Genomic DNA, 19,501 nt, shown 5'->3' on the forward strand with positions numbered 1-19,501 from the left:
TTGTTGAGAGAATTAAGTGAGTTAATGCTTGCCAAGTTATAACACAGTATACGATCACTGATTAAGACTTAGCAACTCCAAACTAAATGTTTACAAACCATCTCTTACCTCAAAGCACTTAACATCCATTGTCTTATTTGATTATCACTATAATCTCATGAAGCAGGCAGGGCAGGGGTCTGTCCCATCTGGGGGAACTGAGCTCACAGAGTTTGGAGGGTTTGCCTAAAGTCATCCAGGCCACTGGGTCTCAGTCTCTGGTCCTAGCTCTGAAATCTAGGATGCTCAATGCCACACTCTCAGCCACTTTTCAGATGGCTAAGTACATTTGTTTTGAGTTAGCTCAGTCTTAGAGGATGACATTTTCTGATCTTGTCTCCAGTGTTTAAATGAACCTGTAGCTGTGCATTGGGGTCACACATTGCGTGGCATGGAGAGGGTTTGTGGCTGACTGCCACGGTTACTACTTGAGACCATCATTTCAGCAGTTACTACTGTTACTGCCTGAGAACATCATTACAAGACTGAACGAAGGGATGAACATGGAAATGATAACAAAAAAACCAAAGTAACTATTTTAAGGAAAGGCTAGCATCGAGAAGAAGAAGAGAGAAGACGAGAAAAAGAAAAGGGCTCCCTGCTTCTAATGAGTAAAGGCAGCCCCCTAAGCTTCTGCAGCCCTTCATTATTTATTAGGTAACAGGAGCAACGAGCAGGAGGTAATGATTGGGTCAGCTGCTTAACTGATCACAGGTTCATGTTGTTACTGACAGATTTCAATTATGACTAATCATAAGAAACATTTGTGCAGCCTCCAACAAGGGTCAATGCCACTTCTGAAGGGGTGGCTTATAGTCAGTAACTAGAAAGCAGCAGATAGCCAGGGACAAACTGGCGATTCTGAACAGGCCTGGAACCCTTAGCTCTGGCCAGGTCAGTGGGCTCCAGTCAGGATGGAGCCTTCAGGGAGAGATCAAAGCTCAGAGGTTTGAGATGATATCAGCCAGCAAAGAGGCGGGGCAGCAGGGATCCTCCCAGAGGGAGGCCCAGCCATAGCAGACATCAAATCTGAGCCCAGATCAGGAGAAGGAGCCTGCAGAACTGGGGCTCTGGCACCGACAGCCTGCAGAACTTTGCCCCTCTGAGTGCAGGTGCCAGGGCTGGGGCTGCCACCCTGCCTTCGCATCCCAGGCCTGGCACATCATAGGTAAATGTAGTTGATGACTGAGCTGACCCAATTCCTTTACAACTGTCCTTGTCCTGGGGGACTTGAGGGTTAAGAAAGCAGCTGGGGACCCACCAACAGTCCTCTAGGCTCTCCATGTCCAGCAATAGTTGTTCGGCAAATGAGCATTAATCAGTGACTATAAACTATAGCTTCAACATAACCGACAACTTGCAATGGTTTCTAGAGCGTGCTCCCATGTGTTATCTCATTTAAATTTCCAAAACAATCCTGTGAAATGTTTTTTTTCTTTCTTTTTTTTGGAGATAGAGTTTCGCTCTGTCACCCAGGCTGGAGTACAGCGGCTCGATCATAGCTCACTGCAGCCTTGACTTCCTGGGCTCAAAGGGTCCTCCCACCTCAGCCTCCCAAGTAGCTGGGACTACAGGCGCACGCCACCGTGCCTGGCTAATTTCTTTTTTAGTTGTTTGTAGAGACAGTGTCTCCCTGTGTTGTACAGGCTGATCTGAAACTCCTGGGCTCAATCAATCCTCCTGGCTTGGCCTCCCAAAGTGCTGGGATTACAGGCATGAGCCACCATGCCTTCATTTTACAGATAAGAAGTCTGAGAAAACTCAGATTTAGGCAGATTGAGTCACTTCCCCAAATTTATGTACCTTGTAAGAATCCATATTCAAACCTCAGTCCCCTAACTCTTAGTTCATTACTTTTTCTACCACTTCTCAGTATCCTCTAAGAATTCAGAAAGAACCACATCGACTCTGATTTTTCATTTGTTTAAGTACACAGGTAATAGGTGAATGTATTTTGTTGTTTAAAAATTCATATAATACACAAAAAGCTAAAGTCTCACTTCCCACTTCCTCTCCCCTTCCTACCCAACTCTGCCTCCCCAGGGAGAGCTTCTGCTGACAGTCGGTGGACATTCTTTCAGAGTTTTACAATTATGTGTATGTGTGTACATAAGATGTCAGTTTTTCTTTGTGTAGGATACATGAATTTTAAACATAAATGTGAGTGTATTACACATGTTGACCAGCACCTTAGTTTTTTTGTTTGTTTGTTTTGTTTGTTTTGTGCTGTTTGAGAAGGAGTCTTGCTCTGTCACCCAGGCTGGAGTGCAGTCTTGCAATCTTGGCTCATGAAACCTCCGCCTCCTGGGTTCAAGTGATTCTCCTGCCTCAGCCTCCCGAGTAGTTGGGATTACAGGTGCCTGCCACCATGCCTGGCTAATTTTTGTATTTTTGTAGAGAGGGGGTTTCACTATGTAGGTCAAGCTGGTCTCAAACTCCTGACCTCAAATGATCCACCCACCTCAGCCTCCCAAAGTGCTGAGATTACAGGCGTGAGCCACCGTGCCCAGCCAGTTTTGTTTTTTTATTAACCAAGTTACATATTTTAAACTTCTCCATGTCAGTGCTTTTAGAGCTATTTTGTTCTCTTTAATGTTAATAGAGAATTTTAAGGCAATTTCAGGTGAATCTATACAATTTCTCTGTATAAGTAATTTACACTGGAAATAGATTTTTATAAAGATGATTAAGCTACCAGCCTGGTATTTCATTGCTAACTTAAATGAAGAGAAAAATCAACGCTGTAAGGGGAAAAAAAATGGCATTAGAGATCCAGACCTTATAGGCATTTTCCAAATTATTAATTCAATCTCTCAAAACAGGTGGCGCTCAGCAGAAAAGAGAAAATGTCAACTCCCGACACCCCTGCTTGGGTCCCAGAGAGAAGGCTGGACAGACACCCCAGGACTCCAATGTCTGCTCCCCAGGGGCGCCGGCTGCTCACCCAGAGGGCCAGCCTCCCCCAGAGCCAGAGTGCCCAGGCCCGCAGCTCAACACAGGGACACAGCTGGTCCTCCAGCATGTGCAGGCGCTGCTGGCCAAGAGATTCCAACACACCATCCGCAGCCACAAGGACTTCCTGGCACAGGTACTATTGTCAGTCAGTGTTTAGCTGAGCTCAGTGGCTCCTCTCCTAGCCTTCCCCTCCTCTCCTGAGTGTTCCTTCACGCATGGGTTATAACTCAGCGAGGAGCACCCTCTTTAGATTCTGCTGGTTTTGTTTCCTGCTTTCCAAACCCTTATTTTGATTCTTGGTAACATGCATCTTCTTTGCAAGTTGGACCTTCCTTAGCAAAGAAAATAGAATAGTGAAAATGTTAATATTGTTTTTATTTTTACAATGAGAGATAAAGTCATGTTTTCATTCATTTTTGCAGTGACCCTACATATCAAAGTCATTGCCCTCTTTTTTCTTTTAATGTTTTTTAATTTAGAAAAAGCTCTGGTTCAAAGAACAGCGAGTCACGTGACTTGCTCTTTGAACTGCCCTTCGAAGTCTGGCTGAACACTGGGCTGCATTCAGATTCTTCAGTGGCCACCAGAACATTCCGTTTTCTTCTGCGCATCTTACCTTTGCGCACCCTGCTTATTATGTTCCCACAGAAGCCCAACCCTCTCCACCAGGGGCTGATTAGGAGGCTGCAGGATAAATGTTTAAAAGAATGAAGTTGTGTGTGCACGCACACGTGTGAAGTCTCCATGCCACAGTCGTGTTTATTCCATGTCTATTGTCCCACAGATCGTGCTCCCAGCTACATTTGTGTTTTTGGCTCTGATGCTTTCTATCGTTATCCCTCCTTTTGGTGAATACCCCGCTTTGACCCTTCACCCCTGGATATACGGGCAGCAGTACACCTTCTTCAGGTGCGCAGACTCGGGGTCACCATTCTCCTCCATGGGTTTGGGGCACCTGGGTCACATGCTGCTTAGAAGGGCCCTGACCTTCCCACTTCACTGGGACCTTCACCAATGAGAGAGGGGAGGAGTCTTTGGGCTTCCTGCAGAAAGGAACTTAATGTATCTGCCACTGCTTGGAAAGGCGATCCTAGTGGACAGGCAGGACTGCTTGGGAAGGACGAGTGGGGAAAGGAATGCAAAGCTTAGGTGAGTGGGTTGAAGCACCATCTTTTTGAGGCATAGGTGACATGCCATCAGACCACTGCGAGTGTTCGGGCAGCCTACCGCACTCCCAGGAGAGCTAGCGCCATCCCAAGGCAGCATTCAGTGCCTCCAATACATACCTGGCACGCAGCAGCTATCCAGTAAAGGCTCTGAGTTGCATGTTGTTGGCACGCGTCTGCTCTGTCCCAGTCACATGTCTCACTCTGTCTAGCATGGATGAACCGGGCAGTGAGCAGCTCACGGTACTTGCAGACGTCCTCCTGAACAAGCCAGGCTTTGGCAACCGCTGCCTGAAGGACGGGTGGCTTCCGTAAGTCCCTACGCGCCCCTGTCCTAACAAGACTAGCTCCCCTGGGAGGACCCGACAGTGGGTTCAAGATGGCAGGTGTTGGGGAGGCCCCACTCAATCCTGCTCTGCTGGTCACTTCCATATCTCTGACCAGCACTCCCCCCACCTCTCCTTCCACACTTGTGTGCGGGGACAATCACTACCTCCTAGGAAGACCCTGCACCACTGGACAGCTCTATATTTCTCAGTGTAGAAGTTCTATGTTGAGTTGACAGATGATTCCCCATAACTTATTTGAAAGGCCTCTGAGCAGGGAGGGAGGGAAATAGGGTTATGTTATTGTGTGATTGGGCCTTGAATGGCATGAGTGACATAATGGCCAGTACTTCGTGATTGTTGTGAGTCTGGAGAAGGGAGTTAGCGAAGGCCATTGACATCCACCAGGAATCCTAAAAGTTCAATATAATTTTAACTTTTCTCACTCAGTCTTTTTCAAAGCTGTCGATAAGGACCAAAACAGACTAATTTCAAATTCCTCTTTTGGTTGCTGTGTCTCTCAACAGCTAGAGCTGCTAGGAATAAAAAGGGAGACAAAGCAATCCACAAGCTAGAGATGGTTATTCCCACACCTAGTCAGTCACAAAACCCTAGTTTTGATATTGCTTGAGCGGAAACCAGCCTCCAAAAGAATAAGAAGAAAGGGCCTGGGTCTAAAGAGGAGAAGGAAAGGGTTGGGCACAATTTCTTATGCCTAGGGATTTGTCATCAACTTTGGGGCTGATTGTGGAATATTTTCTTGTCTTCCATGAGGGAGTACCCTTGTGGCAACTCAACACCCTGGAAGACTCCTTCTGTGTCCCCAAACATCACCCAGCTGTTCCAGAAGCAGAAATGGACACAGGCCAACCCTTCGCCGTCCTGCAGGTGCAGCACCAGGGAGAAGCTCACCATGCTGCCAGAGTGCCCCGAGGGCGCCGGGGGCCTACCGCCCCCCCAGGTACCTGACCCCCAAACAATGGGGCCCCGGGTCTGCCTGCCACACTGGGACTAGGGGAGTCCCTGGTATCTCCTGAGTCTCTCACAAACCAACATTTCAAACTGGCAGTTGAGTAGGGGACTAAACCAAACTCCCTGCACCCTCTGGGAGGGGCTCCCCACAGGGCGCTGTGGCTGCCAACTGGAGGAAGCCACTCACCAAAAGCTTCATTTTCCACCAGATACTTCCTATTTGATCTAGTAGAAAAAATGTGTTTAAGCACTAAAAAAAATTAAACAAGTCATATGTGCTCATTATAAAAAAATTAGAAAACACAGGTAAGTCAGAAGGAAAAAAATCATCACTTGGATATAACCACCAATAATGTTTGGTTTGCAGCCACCCAAACAGATTATATTCCAAATATTGTCTTGAAATCTGATTTACTGCATAATTTACTATGAACATGCATCCATGTCAATAGACATCTGCATCATTTTTAATATCTGTATATTATCCTATTGTTTGAATTTCCTTTTTTTTTGAGACAGAGTCTCACTCTGTCACCCAGGTTGGAGTGCAGCGGTGTGATCTCAGCTCACTGCAACCTCTGCCTCCCAGGTTCAATTCTTCTGCCTCAGCCCCCCCGAGTAGCTGGGATTACAGGCATGCACCATCATGCCCAGCTAATTTTTTTGGTAGTTTTAGTACAGACAGGGTTTTACCATGTTGGCCAGGCTGGTGTTGAACTCCTGGCCTCAAGTGATCTACCTGCCTCTGCCTCCCAGAGTGCTAGGATTACAAGCGTGAGCCACAGCGCCTGGCCTAAAGTTATTTTAAATTAACTGATCTCCCATTATTGGCCACTTAGGTTTTTTAGTTTTCACCATTATAAGCAATGCTATGATGTACATTCAAATGCAAATGTGTTTACACACTTATTAACAGTCTTAATTAAGAAGCTCTCCATGTGCTGTGTCTCTAACATCTGCAGGTACGTACACAAATACATGCACAGCCAGCATCCATCTTTTGCAGGGACATTAATGATCTTGGCTCTGAGCAGCACCCTGTCCTGGGAGTTCTAAAGTCCAGAACAGATTACAGTGAGCATCTCCTGGGGGATTTAGAGACATCGAAGAAGGCTGTGTCCCTGGTTGATAATGGGCCTCCCAGCTGACTTGCTAGGGCTGGGCCTTAGACAGCCCTGTCCAGTGATTTGTCAATGAATAAAGAGTTCCCAAAGAGGCTATGCACTTCAGTGGGAAAGCACAGGTGTGGGACACGGAGAGCCCCAGGTGGGCTACTTGACCTCTCTGAACCTTAATTTTATCACCTGTGAATTGGGAATAACTGCATATTTCATAATATTATTATGAGGATTTAATGAAATCATGTTGGCAAGGAATTATTTAGAATTAGATTCAACTCAAGTGATGACAACCCCAAACTAATAGCAGATAAAACAAGACACAACTTGTTTCCCACTCATCTAAAAGTCTACATGGGTGGTGCATGATGTTCTATTCTGTTTCCCCTCCACACTAAACAGGCCTAAGCCTCATCAGCCAATATGGCAGGAGCTGCCTTCCAGGCAGCAGAATGGAAGAAGGATGAAGCAACACAGAGGGCAGAGTGTGCACATGTGCTATGTTTAGGGAAGGTTTTCTGAAGCTCCCACATAGCACTTCCACTTACAAACCCAACAAAAAAGGCTATGGCTAAGGCAGCAGGGAGGAGCAAATAATGGGAGCAACTAGATTTTGCCACAGCACCTATCACAGTCTGGTTTATAAATGGTTCTATGCCAAGAACACCCGATCCCTGCTCTTTTTTATATTCTAAAGCATGTATCTTTATATTTCTCAAGCAATATTTTCTCTCTTTGAATCACAGCTCATCCGCTGCATCATAGGGATCCCAAAAGAAGGACCCAAGGAGCTTGTCTCAGTCCTCTGTGCCCCAAGAGGAAGCTTTGCTTGTTTACTTTGCTGTCAATGCTGAGGGCTCCTGTGGCTGCCTCCACTCAAAACCCTCCAGCATCAGGACATCAAGGCTGTGATACTGTACCCTGAGCTCTTGGCCAGGGTGAGGGAGGGGAGGCCAAGCCTACCTACATGGTGTTTCATTTCCTAAACGAACCCTTACTTCCACGCTGTCTGTCCAGCTTAGAAACTTATTTTCAGTAGTGTTGGTCCTTGGTCCCTGGACAAAATGTAACAGCCAAAGTCCTAGAAAAAGGCAAGCCAGTTCCTGCCATTTTCTTTCACTTCTGCATTTCCTCACTATTATACATGCCTTCCATTGGAGCAAAACTGAATGCCACACATATGCACAGGAGCTGCGCGCTCTCTCTCTCACTCTTTCTCTCTCTTTCTCTCTCAATCTCTCTGTCTCTCTTACTCTTTATCTCTCAATCTCTCTCTCACTCTTTCTCTCTTTCTCCCAATCTCTCTCTCATTCTCTCTCAATCTTTCTCTCTCTCTCTCTTTCTCACACACACACACTCACAAACCCATACTCTTATTCACATCTGCTCACCCTAGCCACTCAAACACAATCCCTCATTCAGCCTGGAATAAGTCCAGAGGGCGTGGGCCTGATTCAGAGACAATCAGTTGTTCTCATCTGGGAAATGGGGCAATGTGGTCATCTCTAGGGACCCTCCCTGCTCTAACATTCTTTGAATGTGGTGGGTCCTGAGGTGGAATCACTCTGTCCCTGACTTCCAGTATATGTGGAGATAGGGTTACACAAATATTTTATTGGGAAGAACTTTTATAAAACAATTTATCTTAAGCTATCCCAGCCAGCAGCAATTGTTCCAACCTGGATTCCACCAGGGGAGCTTGGCAGGTCTTCTGAGTGCCATTTTCAGCTTGAGAAGCAGGTGACTGAGTGAAAAGAGCAGGGAGGAGACAGAGGCAGATTCAGTTCCTAGGCCCTGGGCCACCCACCTACGAGTTTGCAGCCCAGTCAGTGCAAGTCAGCTAACTGTTCTGAACCTCAGTTTCTCTGTTTGTAAATTAAGCTAAAAATTCTTCTTTCAAAGAGTGTCAGGATGAAGTGAGATCACGTATGTAGGGCATTTAACATAGTGCCCGACACACAGGGAGCATTCGGTAGGTGCCAGCTCTCTTCCTGGCAGGAGAGAGAGAAATAAGGTGAAAAGAGTGAATTAAAGAAGAGGAAAGTCAAATGGGAAAACAGGGGGAGTAGACAGAAAGTGTATAAAAGGGAAAGAATGGTGCGCAATAACGGCGTTGTAATGCCACCAAAATCCCCTCAACTACTTCTGGGCAGCACCCTTGACAGAGTGAATGCTTTTACCCAGGGGTCATGACTAACGTGTGAAGTTGGCAAATATGAGAATGTAAGCGCAACGTGTTCCCAGATTTGCAGTAATATTGCCACCTGGCGGACAAACCCATGCACTTTTGAATTTTCCAAAATCTTTCAATGAACTAGCTTCCAGTCCTAGATGTATTTTGAAAGTGATTTGTAAATTGTAAGGCACTATTCAAATTCTTTCATTAATGTCACAAATCAACTGTGTCATCTGTATGCCACGCACTATTCTGGGTGCTGGGGACACAACAGCTCACAAATCAGGCAAAGTCCCTGCTCTCACCAAAATGATATCCTACGGGGGATGACAGACACAAATACGTAAACAGACCCATCAGGAGGAAACTCTCAGATGGAGATGAGAGCTATGACGATAACACAACAGTATATGACAATACAGAGTGACTGGAAACAGGAACATTTCTCCGAGGAATAAAATCTGGACTGAGAGCGAGCCATGAGAGGGTCTACAGGTAGAGTTCCCAGGCAGAGTGAACAGCCAAGCACAAAGCTGCGCCAGGAGAGAGAGGTGCTCGCTGACAGACAGGGAGGGGAGTGCGGCAGGTGAGCTCAGAGAGGAGCAGGGCCACACACATCGGCCACGTGGGCCTTGGTAGTGAGTCGAGATTTGATCCCAGGGTTTATTGGAGTGGATAAGTAAGCAAGGTGACTGAGGTGCTCGGGTTTACATTTTTATAGCTCCAGCTGGCTGCTGGGTGGAAAACAGAAGTTGGCAGACCAAGGACAGAATCAGGCAGACCAGTCTGGAAGTTTCTCTAGTGGTCTAGGTGGTAGCTTAGGTAGCGTGGCAGTATTGGAGCTGGAGAAACGCAGATGGATTGGAGATTTATTTTGGAGTGATGCCATTCTGTCTTGTCAATGGATTGGCGAAAAAAGAGGCATCAAAGATGAGTTACACATCGTTGAAGTGAGAACTAGGGAGCTGCCAGTACTTTATTTAGTATTTTCTCAGCAGCTGAATCCATAAACAATTTTTGGAAGAGAACAAGCAGTTTCACAAACTGCTTGTAAGTCCTCAAGTTCCAGGGTAATTAACGTGGGTGTCTGATTGCCTCAGAGAACACAGCAAAGCACGGAAATTCTACAAGACCTGACGGACAGGAACATCTCCGACTTCTTGGTAAAATCGTATCCTGCTCTTATAAGAAGCAGGTAAGAAGAAATCCTTTTATGCTTTTTATCCTGGCTCCTTGTAGAAGATATTGACTAGGGACAGAAGATAATTTTCTCTCACAATTTATCTATGATCAGGGCAGTAGATTTTTTTCTTTTTTATCTGATTTGAGGGCCCTATTCAACATAAAAGCAATTGAGGCACATACAAGTAAAATGTAACTTAAGATTAATTCTTTGTTTGTTTGTTTTTACATTTAGGGCAAGCAGTCTTAAATTTTAACCCATGTATTATTAAAAGTTATATCAGAAGACCATAGAAGTTATTCAAAAATGCAGCCACATATTTTAACTAGTTAGAGAGTAAAAATTTGGAGGGAGGTGGAGGAGTATGGGGGAAAAGGTAGAGGAAAAAGAGAGAAAAAGTAAGTGGCAAAAAAGAGAAAGGAAAAAGATAGGGTGGGAAAGAGGCAGCGGGATAGTGTCTGAGTCCAGCACACGCCAGGGCGAGCCAGGTCAACTGCAGCTGTCATATTCTAACTGTGAATTATCATCTGTGATCACTGCCCTTTGAGATGCCAATGAACTCTTCAAGAAATATCTAGTTCTCTTGGTTCTCCAGCTGTTCTTATCAGCCCCATCCAGAATGGAATGGGGCTTTGGCAGCCCGTATCAGAACAAGCAGCTTGACAGGGGCATGCCATGCCAGGAGAGAGGATCCTAAGGAAGTGTGGTCCAGTCCACACAGACTCTGGGGCTTTAAGATAAAACCTCCTAACTTTAGTAGGACTTTCTGTTGCTTCACCTGCCAGAGCCCTGAACGAGGGATAAATTGACTTAATTAACTAGAACACACTGCAGATGGTGAAAGCATTTAGCAAAACAAAGAATGCCATCCAAGCCCCAAAATAAAAGCAGAATAAATAGAATGCAATAAACAGCAACCATCCCAAACTGAGTTCTCAGCAGCAAATCTACAGTATGAAATTTTGGATTTTGTGCATGTATGCTTAAAGGTTGATGACAATGACAGTTCATGGGATTGAGCTCTGGGGTCCAGAGCTGGCATCTGTTCATTTCCCATTTTGTCATTTTATCCTTGATTGACTGAATGTCAGTGCCTTAACTTTGGGCTGTGGAGTGAGTCAGAACTCCCCCGAGGTGTGCAGGTGGTTGTTAGAGTCTCATTTGTGCGGGGTGGAAGACAGGAGGGCTGCAGCCTTCATTCCACACTGACATGGTCATTGCCATGTGTTCTGGGTCCAGATCAGGCATATTGACCTGACATATGACCTGACAACAGGACCACTCAGAAAGTCCAGCAAGTGGGATATGATTTGGAGAGCCATTGGGGGAAATCATAGGTCCTTTCTCTGCATGTGTATTCAGGCAATGTCCCAGGGCTGGGTGGCTTCTGCATTGCTTGGATATCAGAAAATGCAAAAATGCCCCTGAAGACCGAGACTTCAGTCTTCAAAATGAATGTTTGGGAAAGAAAGTTAATAGCACTGCTGTACTTGTGGTATTCATTGCATTATTTTATTTCGGCTTTCAGCTTAAAGAGCAAATTCTGGGTCAACGAACAGAGGTAAGAAACTATTTTTATCAGAATTAAAATCTCAGATCAATTCATTGTTGAAATAATTGCACACTTTTAAAAGGTACACCTCACAGCCATGAGGAGGGGCTGTTCTGTAGGTGCTCAGGAAGTCACAAGACACGTCCTGAAGAATATGTGGCTAGGGACATCCCAGACTCAGAAGACACTCAGTGGTGTCTCTTCTTGGAGGACATAAGTGGGGGTGGCATTCCCTGATGAGGCGTTTCAGAGCATTCTCACCCCAAAAAAAGCTTCTAAAACCTCCAAGTATATAACAGTTTATAATACTCCAACAAGAGGGCCTTGTAGCCTAAACCCGGGACACTCCTTGGCCCATTACTTTTAAGCTTCAAGGAGTGTGGGCCAGCCCCAGACTCACCCCATTCCTGAGGCATCCTGGAGGTTGAAATGGTTCCAAAGGCTTAGAGCCTCATCAAGGGGGACTCTAGGAGTCTGCTGCCACCCAACCTCCCTCAGGAACTGCACCTCCAGAACAGGTGAGGGGCTGACGTGGATGTGCTTTCCTGGGCAGATTCTAGACCATACATATGAAATCTGGCTTTCAGGATTGCTCTCCAGAGGGACCTGTGGGGCCTCAGCTGAGACAGAAAGTAGGAGTGAGGCAGTGACTCAAGGCCCTGAGAAAGAGCTCCTCCTCTGCTTGGTATAACCAGCTAACTCATTCTGTTCTGTTGACTTTGGCTTCTGCCCTGCCTTTGAAGGGTTTGAGGCCAGGGAGTGATGCACTCAGACTGGTGTTTCCGCACAGTCACTTCAGACTTCCAGTGCAGTACAGGAGATGGATCCCAGGGCCAGTGAAGAAGCAGAGCACAAGTCCAGGCAGGAGAGGCTAAGGGCCTCCCTGAACAGGGGTGAGGCACAGAAGCCCCGAGAGGTAGGGATGACAGGAGGAAGATGGGTCCTGTGCTGCTAGAAGTACCTGCAAAGCACAGAGGTGGCACAGAAAAGGAGTCCTTGGCTGGGGTGGGAGGAGATGACATGTGACATGTGAAAGAGGACCTGGAGTTGGCTCGATGCTCCCAAAAGGGAAAGGTGCCAAGGGGAGCTAGCAGCCCTGCAAAGGCAGAGACACACAGGCAGTCTGGGCCACGAGGAGCTCTGGAAGTGACTCGATATGTCCAGAATAGGCCACTCCAGGGAAGGGCTGAGGAAGGATGAAGTTGGAGAGGGGCACAGACCAGATGCAGAAGGGCCTCAGAGGCCAGGATGAGGGTCTGGACTCCTTCCTCGAGGCAGCAGCGTAGGAAAAGAGTTAAAAGCTGGTTTGTAAAGTGGAGCCATGTTGCTCGCTGGTCCAGGAAATTCCCCCGAAAGTCCATGTTTCCCTACAAAACCCGAGAGAGCTACTAGTAGGCGTGAAGTTCGTGGCCCTGGTCTGAGGATTTCCTGTTTCCTTGTCAGGTATGGAGGAATTTCCATCGGAGGAAAGCTCCCAGTCGTCCCCATCACGGCGGAAGCACTTGTTGGGTTTTTAAGCGACCTTGGCCGGATCATGAATGTGAGCGGGGTATGTAAACAGACTGGAGATTTGAGTAGGATTTTTGACTTGCTTAATTACCATGAATGAGAAACTCTCATGAGTGATAACAGGAAAAAAAATAAAAACCCTCTTGTTTGTTTGTTTACATGGTTTTTAGGGCCCTATCACTAGAGAGGCCTCTAAAGAAATACCTGATTTCCTTAAACATCTAGAAACTGAAGACAACATTAAGGTACTTGACCTGTGTATAATCTGCTCTGGAGCTAAAAATTTACCTGAGCTGGTTTTTTTATTTTTACTTTTCCACCTTTATTAAATTTCATCCCTCCTCCTGCTGAAATCTAGCAAGGAATGTCTTCCAGCTACCAAACCCTTCCTGCTTCTCAAATTTCCTTTCCTTCACTGATTTCTGCTTTAACTAGCTGTTAGTGCAACATCTCAGATGTCCTCTCCACCCTCTAGGTGTGGTTTAATAACAAAGGCTGGCATGCCCTGGTCAGCTTTCTCAATGTGGCCCATAACGCCATCTTACGGGCCAGCCTGCCTAAGGACAGGAGCCCCGAGGAGTATGGAATCACCGTCATTAGCCAACCCCTGAACCTGACCAAGGAGCAGCTCTCAGAGATTACGGTGTAAGCCACCACAGCCCACAGCCCCAGCCTCACCACTTTCTTGTCACCTTCTCCACTCTTTGAACATCCCTAGAGAATTCTCACCACCGTGAAGCGCTGGTTTGGATGGTAATGCTGTTTAGTCAGGCACATACGAACATCTGACTTTCAAATAAGTGCCTCACACTTCAAGTACCAGACCTCTTGGTCATTCTTTCTCCCCCACATTTATGTGGAAAGTAAGTTTACATTTGGTTCCATTCCCTTTTGGCTCTTGATAGCAAGTTGCTCCTGGAGCTTATACAATTATTATCTTTGCTATGTGCAAAGCAGCTGCCAGGAACTGGCAAAGTTCAGTAAACCTTTCAGCTCCCTCGGAGTAATTATCTTAGATTCCAGGAATTTCCTCAGAAGAGCATACTTTGGAGATGTCGACAGAGCTTTGCTACCCTCAAGCTGAGGCTCTTCTTGCACAGTTTCAGCCATTGGAGACAGTGGTCTTGTGCATTTTGTAGTATGTTCACTCTATTTGAGGCCTACATGGAGGAGGGGTTGGTAGGAGCACCTTTGTTAGTGCAAACTTCTGCAAAGTTGTGGGGTCCTGATTTTACTATCCTAGCACACGCTGAGCGCCAGTGAACATGCCCAGGGTCATCCACTAAAACCTGGGCCTTGGCTCCTTGGTGTCTTCCTCTGGATACCCCAGGGCCTTAGACTGTCCTCTGTTAATTCTCACTCAGCCACACTTTCGTGTGTCTCCTTCCAGTCATTTGTTCTAAGCTTACTACATATATGGATGATATGATCTGTAGTTTTCTCAAGGCAGTGACTACCACATAGGATACCTTTGTGGAAATTAGTAAAAGTGCTCTTTTCTGTAGGTGGACGCTGTCCCATGCCAGGGGTTATGGCTTGTACATACAGTTCAGGCTGGCTTTAGCCCCAACTTACCCCTTAGCCGGATGCCTTCTATTTGGCTGAGGAAAGGATAGAGCCAAGCCCCTGTACAACTTGCCTGCCCTCTTTTCACTTAAATTTACATTATGAACTTTTCCTTGTGTTATGATGTACTTCTTGAAAATGTGATTTAACAAGATGATTATTAACAAAAGATAAATCTCACAGACCGTATGTCTGTCAACATAGAAAATTCAAGAGACTCTATAGACAGATTATTAGAGCTAATAAGAGCATTGCAGTACATAAGATTAATATAAACATCTATTTCTATACACCATAAAAATAGAGAATATAATAAAAAGAAAGGTTGTCTAGAAACATTCACATGAAATAGAAAGGCAACCCACAAATACCCATTTAACCTTGGTCCATGTGGATTAAGACAGTTTAGTGGAGTGACAGCTTCAAGGTAGAGAAGGGGAACCTGGAGGCCACCCCTGAGCGGGTGTAAGGCCTTCCCAAAGCCTGACTTTGTGTCTTCTCCTCCTTCTGCTCCTCCCTCTTCATCGCCCTCTGCCTGTGTCTCTGGCCCTGCTGCAGGCTGACCACTTCAGTGGATGCTGTGGTTGCCATCTGCGTGATTTTCTCCATGTCCTTCGTCCCAGCCAGCTTTGTCCTTTATTTGATCCAGGAGCGGGTGAACAAATCCAAGCACCTCCAGTTTATCAGTGGAGTGAGCCCCACCACCTACTGGGTGACCAACTTCCTCTGGGACATCGTAAGTGTCAGTTTACAGCGCCTCCCTCCCCTCCGTGGGCCCAAGGTGGAGTTTGTGTGTGCTCTGAAGGACCAGACCGAGTGGGGAGGGGTTCTCATGGTGCCAGGGATGCTGAAAGGCACTGGGCCAAGGGCCTTGTGTATCTGCTGTCCCTTGACATCTTCTTAGAAAGGCAGAACTAGGAGCCCAAAGCTAGGAAAAGCTGTGGGGTGCAGCTTAACAACTGGTGAATGGGGGCTCTCTATGTCCTGCACCGAGCAGGCCTCTGACCCATCAAATAATCGCTGCACCGCAGGCATGGGTCTGGGCTTCCTAGAATCAGTCTGGTGCTGAGAAGGTAATATGAAGGGGTCTTTCACCCCAAATCACCTTCTCAAATCCTGCCCCACCTTCAAAATGGTAAGGGTAAAACTTCTCTGGTGGTAGGGTCACCAGATAAATACAGGACACCCAGTTAAATTTAATTTCAGATGATGAATAATTTTTAGTATAAGCTTACCCTACTTCAAATATTGCACAGGACATATTTACACTAAAAAAAAAAAAAACAAAACAAAAAACAAACAAACAAAAAACCTGGTTGTTTATCTGAAACTCAAATTTCACTAGGGATCCTAGATTTTTATTTGCCAAATCTGGCAACCCCAGCCAGTGGCCAAAGTAATAAGACCTTCACTGATTAGATTAACCACCACTACAGGGAAAAATGAAGAAAAAATATTTATCAAATCAGTAGCACACTACTGCCTTCCTTACAACCAAGGTTGGTGGGGGTAGGGAGGGGTCAGGATAGGGTACCTTATTACAGGCTGCAGGGTCAAAGGAATTGGTAGTAAAGGCCTAGTTATAATGTAGCAGGGATCATTATGACATCAACCCCAGTCTATTCTAGGTGTCTTGAGTAGTGAAATCTCAACATTTTAAGACCAACATGAGCCTCCACTTCATGCGATGATAAGATATACCAACTGATGGAGACCAACACCAAATGACCTTCTCTTCTGTGGCTTTTAAAAATTATGGTGAATATTAGAATTCCTGAAGATATGATTTCTATCTTACTCAGCTTAGTAAGCAGCTATCACTTAACAATACAAAACCAGAAATTATCAGCAGCAACTAAATTATTTCCTCTCTCTTCTGCTACATGAGGAAACATTCATAAACGCACGGGGAGGAGGTCAGAACCTGAAAGCCTCTCTTTGGATAAGAGCATCAATTGCAGGTGCCACATTGGCCCTGTGATGCTAATATAAAAGGAGCTAGGCCCACTGGCACTGAAAAGTTACTTAGAAAAGTGCTGGGGCTTTTAATTTTACTTTTTTAAAAAGACGAGAAATAGAATTTACACACTTGGGGCTGGCCCACGTGTGTGTGTGTGTGCACGCGCGCACTTACAGGGATCTCTGAGCCTATGGAGAGAGATGTAGCTAGGATAGAGTGGACATCTGAGGTGGGAGGTGATACTAGCTGGCAGTCCAATGAAGGGGTAGAAGATGGCAGGCACCATGTTAGCAGGCTTTCTGATGCTCCAGGATTTTAAAGCTGGCCTGGAATCTCACCTCTGCGATCTATCATTTTGGAACTTAGTACCACCATTAGCCAGTGGCAAAAAAAGTTGAATGAAGGAACAAACAATTATTGCTTATGTCATTCACTTAGCATATATATGATGTTTTAAATTCTTATATGTGTCATCTGTTTTTCTTTAAAATTTTGAAACAGTTACAGACTTACGGAAAAGTCGCAAGTACAGTTCAAACCTTTTTTTCTGAGTCACTTGAAAGTAACTTCTCAGCAAGATGCCCCTTCTCATTTATTTCTCTCTTCCTGTCTCTCTCTCTCACACCCCTCAGCACCTCTGATGTGTACTTCCTACAAACGAGGATACACCCCATACAACCACAACACAAACTGTCAACATGAGGAAACCAGCATTGATGTGTCACCACCACCTAATCCTCACACCCCACTCCTCTTTCACCCATTGCCCTAGTGATGTCTTTCAGAGAAAAGGATCTAGCTCAGAATCATGCGTGATATTTGATTGTGCTGTTTCTTTAGTCTTGTTCAGCCTGGAAGAGTTCCACAGTCTTTCGTTAACATTCATGGTCTTGACACTGTTGAGGATTGCAGGCTGGTTATTTTGCAGAATGTCCCTTGGTCTGAGCTTGTCTGAGGTTTCCTCTTGCCCAGGTTGAGGGTGTGCATCTTGGCAGCAGTATCACCGAACAGATGCTGTGTTCTCACTGCATCCTATCAGGTAGCTTCTGATTTCAATTTGTTCTCTTACTGATGATGTTCAGTTCGGTCACTTAAGAAGGTGTCTGCTGAGCTTCTTCACTGTAAAATTACCCTTTTCCCCTTTATAATAAATACAAATTTCAGGTAGAGGCACTTCAAAGATATATAAATATCCTATTATTATACGACTTTCCATTTATTCATCCATTTATCTCTGTATGCAGTCATGGTTCCTGTGTTAATCAATGGACTATGATCCAAGACTATCATTTTTTTTTTGATATTTACATTATCCCCAGTGTGGTCAGTGGGGGCCCCTTGAAGCTGGCTTCTGTATTGTCTTGACTCGGGTCCTCATCTCCCTGGAGCTCCTCCATGCTCAATGGCACAGCAAGATATTCCAGGTTCATCCTTCCATTATCCCCACTCCTACCCTCTCCCCAAGAAGCCCTGGTTCCTGCCAGTGGGAAGTGTCCCTCAGAAACCAAGGTCTGAGTGCTAGATATGTTCATTGCCTCTGGAGCACCAATGGTCCCAGGCCTTCTCAGTGATAGAACTAGGGAAGATATGGATGTACACACACAGGTATGCACACACCTCTATCTATAGTTCTCTATCTATCTACCTCTGATACCCCACACCAGATCAGCCTCCTGTAAGGATATCTTTCTCATCCCGTTGAGGCCTCCACACCCCACACCAGGTTGCCCTCTGAGGAAGCCCGTCTCTGGTTCTTGCCCTGCTCCTGATCACTGTGGCTCCTCCCCTAACCCCACTGTTGCTGTCCCCTTTCTGTGCCCAGTATAATGGCTGTAGGACTAAATTGTTTAAAAAGGGTATCAATATTTATTTGAGCTTTGTGAAGCCAAGAACTAGGCTTTAAGTTTTTCTGAATTCTGAAGACATGCTTAGAAAGAAGAATCAACAAAACTTTATGACCAATTCGAAAGAGTGAGAGACCAGGCAGAATTTTGTAATTGATCCTTTCAAAATATACAAACTGAAGGTTCCCTTGGCAGGGAGGTAGGGCACGGGGTGGGGTAGGAGGACTAGTGACACCTTAACATATGTTTGCCAACCAAGAACTGTTTAAAAAGCAAGTCGAATCAGAATCCCAGACCCTACGAGCTGGAGGAGCCGGGCCCCACCCCTCATTTTGCAGAGCTAGAAGCAGGTCTGAGAGGTTAAGCGACTTGCTCTCCTCTTCTCTTTCCGAGATGAATTATTCCGTGAGTGCTGGGCTGGTGGTGGGCATCTTCATCGGGTTTCAGAAGAAAGCCTACACTTCTCCAGAAAACCTTCCTGCCCTTGTGGCACTGCTCCTGCTGTATGGGTAAGCTGTTTGGGCCATTAGCTAATGCCTCTGAAGAGAAGCCTGGTGGTGGGGGTGGGGGATCATCTCCTGACAGAAAACCTGGGCTGTCCTGTGGTGGTAGCACCCACAAGTTTAGCTTCTGGCCCCAGGTAGGGTCTGAGGCTGATAACCAGGGATCTGTCTGGCTTCTGTTTCTGACTCCACTGACAGAGGTATCCCTGAGGCCTGGTCCTGTCAGTGACAACGAGAGAAGTCCCACATGGTCTGAATCTTCTACTCAAACTGAGGCCTTGACCAAAGCCTGGGGGTCAGCCATTCCCCAGCTCCTCACCCAGCTCTGACTCTCACTCATCTGTGGCCAATCTGTCCACCTCAGCGTCCCCATGTGGACTGGCCAAGAGTTACCGCACACAGTAGAAGACTCTGGCCAAAAAGCTCCTCCTGAGTCAGGGACAGAGGATGACACAGGGGTTACATCAGCAGAGTTACAGGGCTCAGCATGCAACTTTCTTTCCCACATGTGTAAATTTGAAAGAGTAATTCCTCCATTTGGGCCTCAGTTTCCTCATCTGTAGAATGAAAATAGTGATCCTGGTCCTTCCTCTGTGGGCCGGTAGAGCCTTGCCAGAGCACTGGTCTCCACA

General features: G+C 46.0%; 1 protein-coding gene across 1 annotated transcript in view; it reads left to right on the forward strand.

The window, feature by feature from the left end:
* The window catches only part of ABCA4 (ATP binding cassette subfamily A member 4), a 127,042-nt gene that overhangs the window by 85,167 nt on the left and 22,374 nt on the right, over positions 1-19,501 (forward strand). The window contains exons 27-37 of the mRNA XM_024250602.3: positions 2,862-3,127; positions 3,779-3,903; positions 4,373-4,471; positions 5,261-5,447; positions 9,853-9,947; positions 11,464-11,496; positions 12,931-13,036; positions 13,167-13,241; positions 13,472-13,641; positions 15,121-15,298; positions 18,760-18,875. Coding sequence (XP_024106370.2) covers positions 2,862-3,127; positions 3,779-3,903; positions 4,373-4,471; positions 5,261-5,447; positions 9,853-9,947; positions 11,464-11,496; positions 12,931-13,036; positions 13,167-13,241; positions 13,472-13,641; positions 15,121-15,298; positions 18,760-18,875 — 1,450 coding nt within the window. The remainder of the gene's footprint in view (positions 1-2,861; positions 3,128-3,778; positions 3,904-4,372; positions 4,472-5,260; positions 5,448-9,852; positions 9,948-11,463; positions 11,497-12,930; positions 13,037-13,166; positions 13,242-13,471; positions 13,642-15,120; positions 15,299-18,759; positions 18,876-19,501) is intronic.

This window comes from Pongo abelii, chromosome 1 (genome assembly GCF_028885655.2).
Source record: "Pongo abelii isolate AG06213 chromosome 1, NHGRI_mPonAbe1-v2.0_pri, whole genome shotgun sequence".
Classification (NCBI taxonomy): Eukaryota; Metazoa; Chordata; class Mammalia; order Primates; family Hominidae; genus Pongo; species Pongo abelii.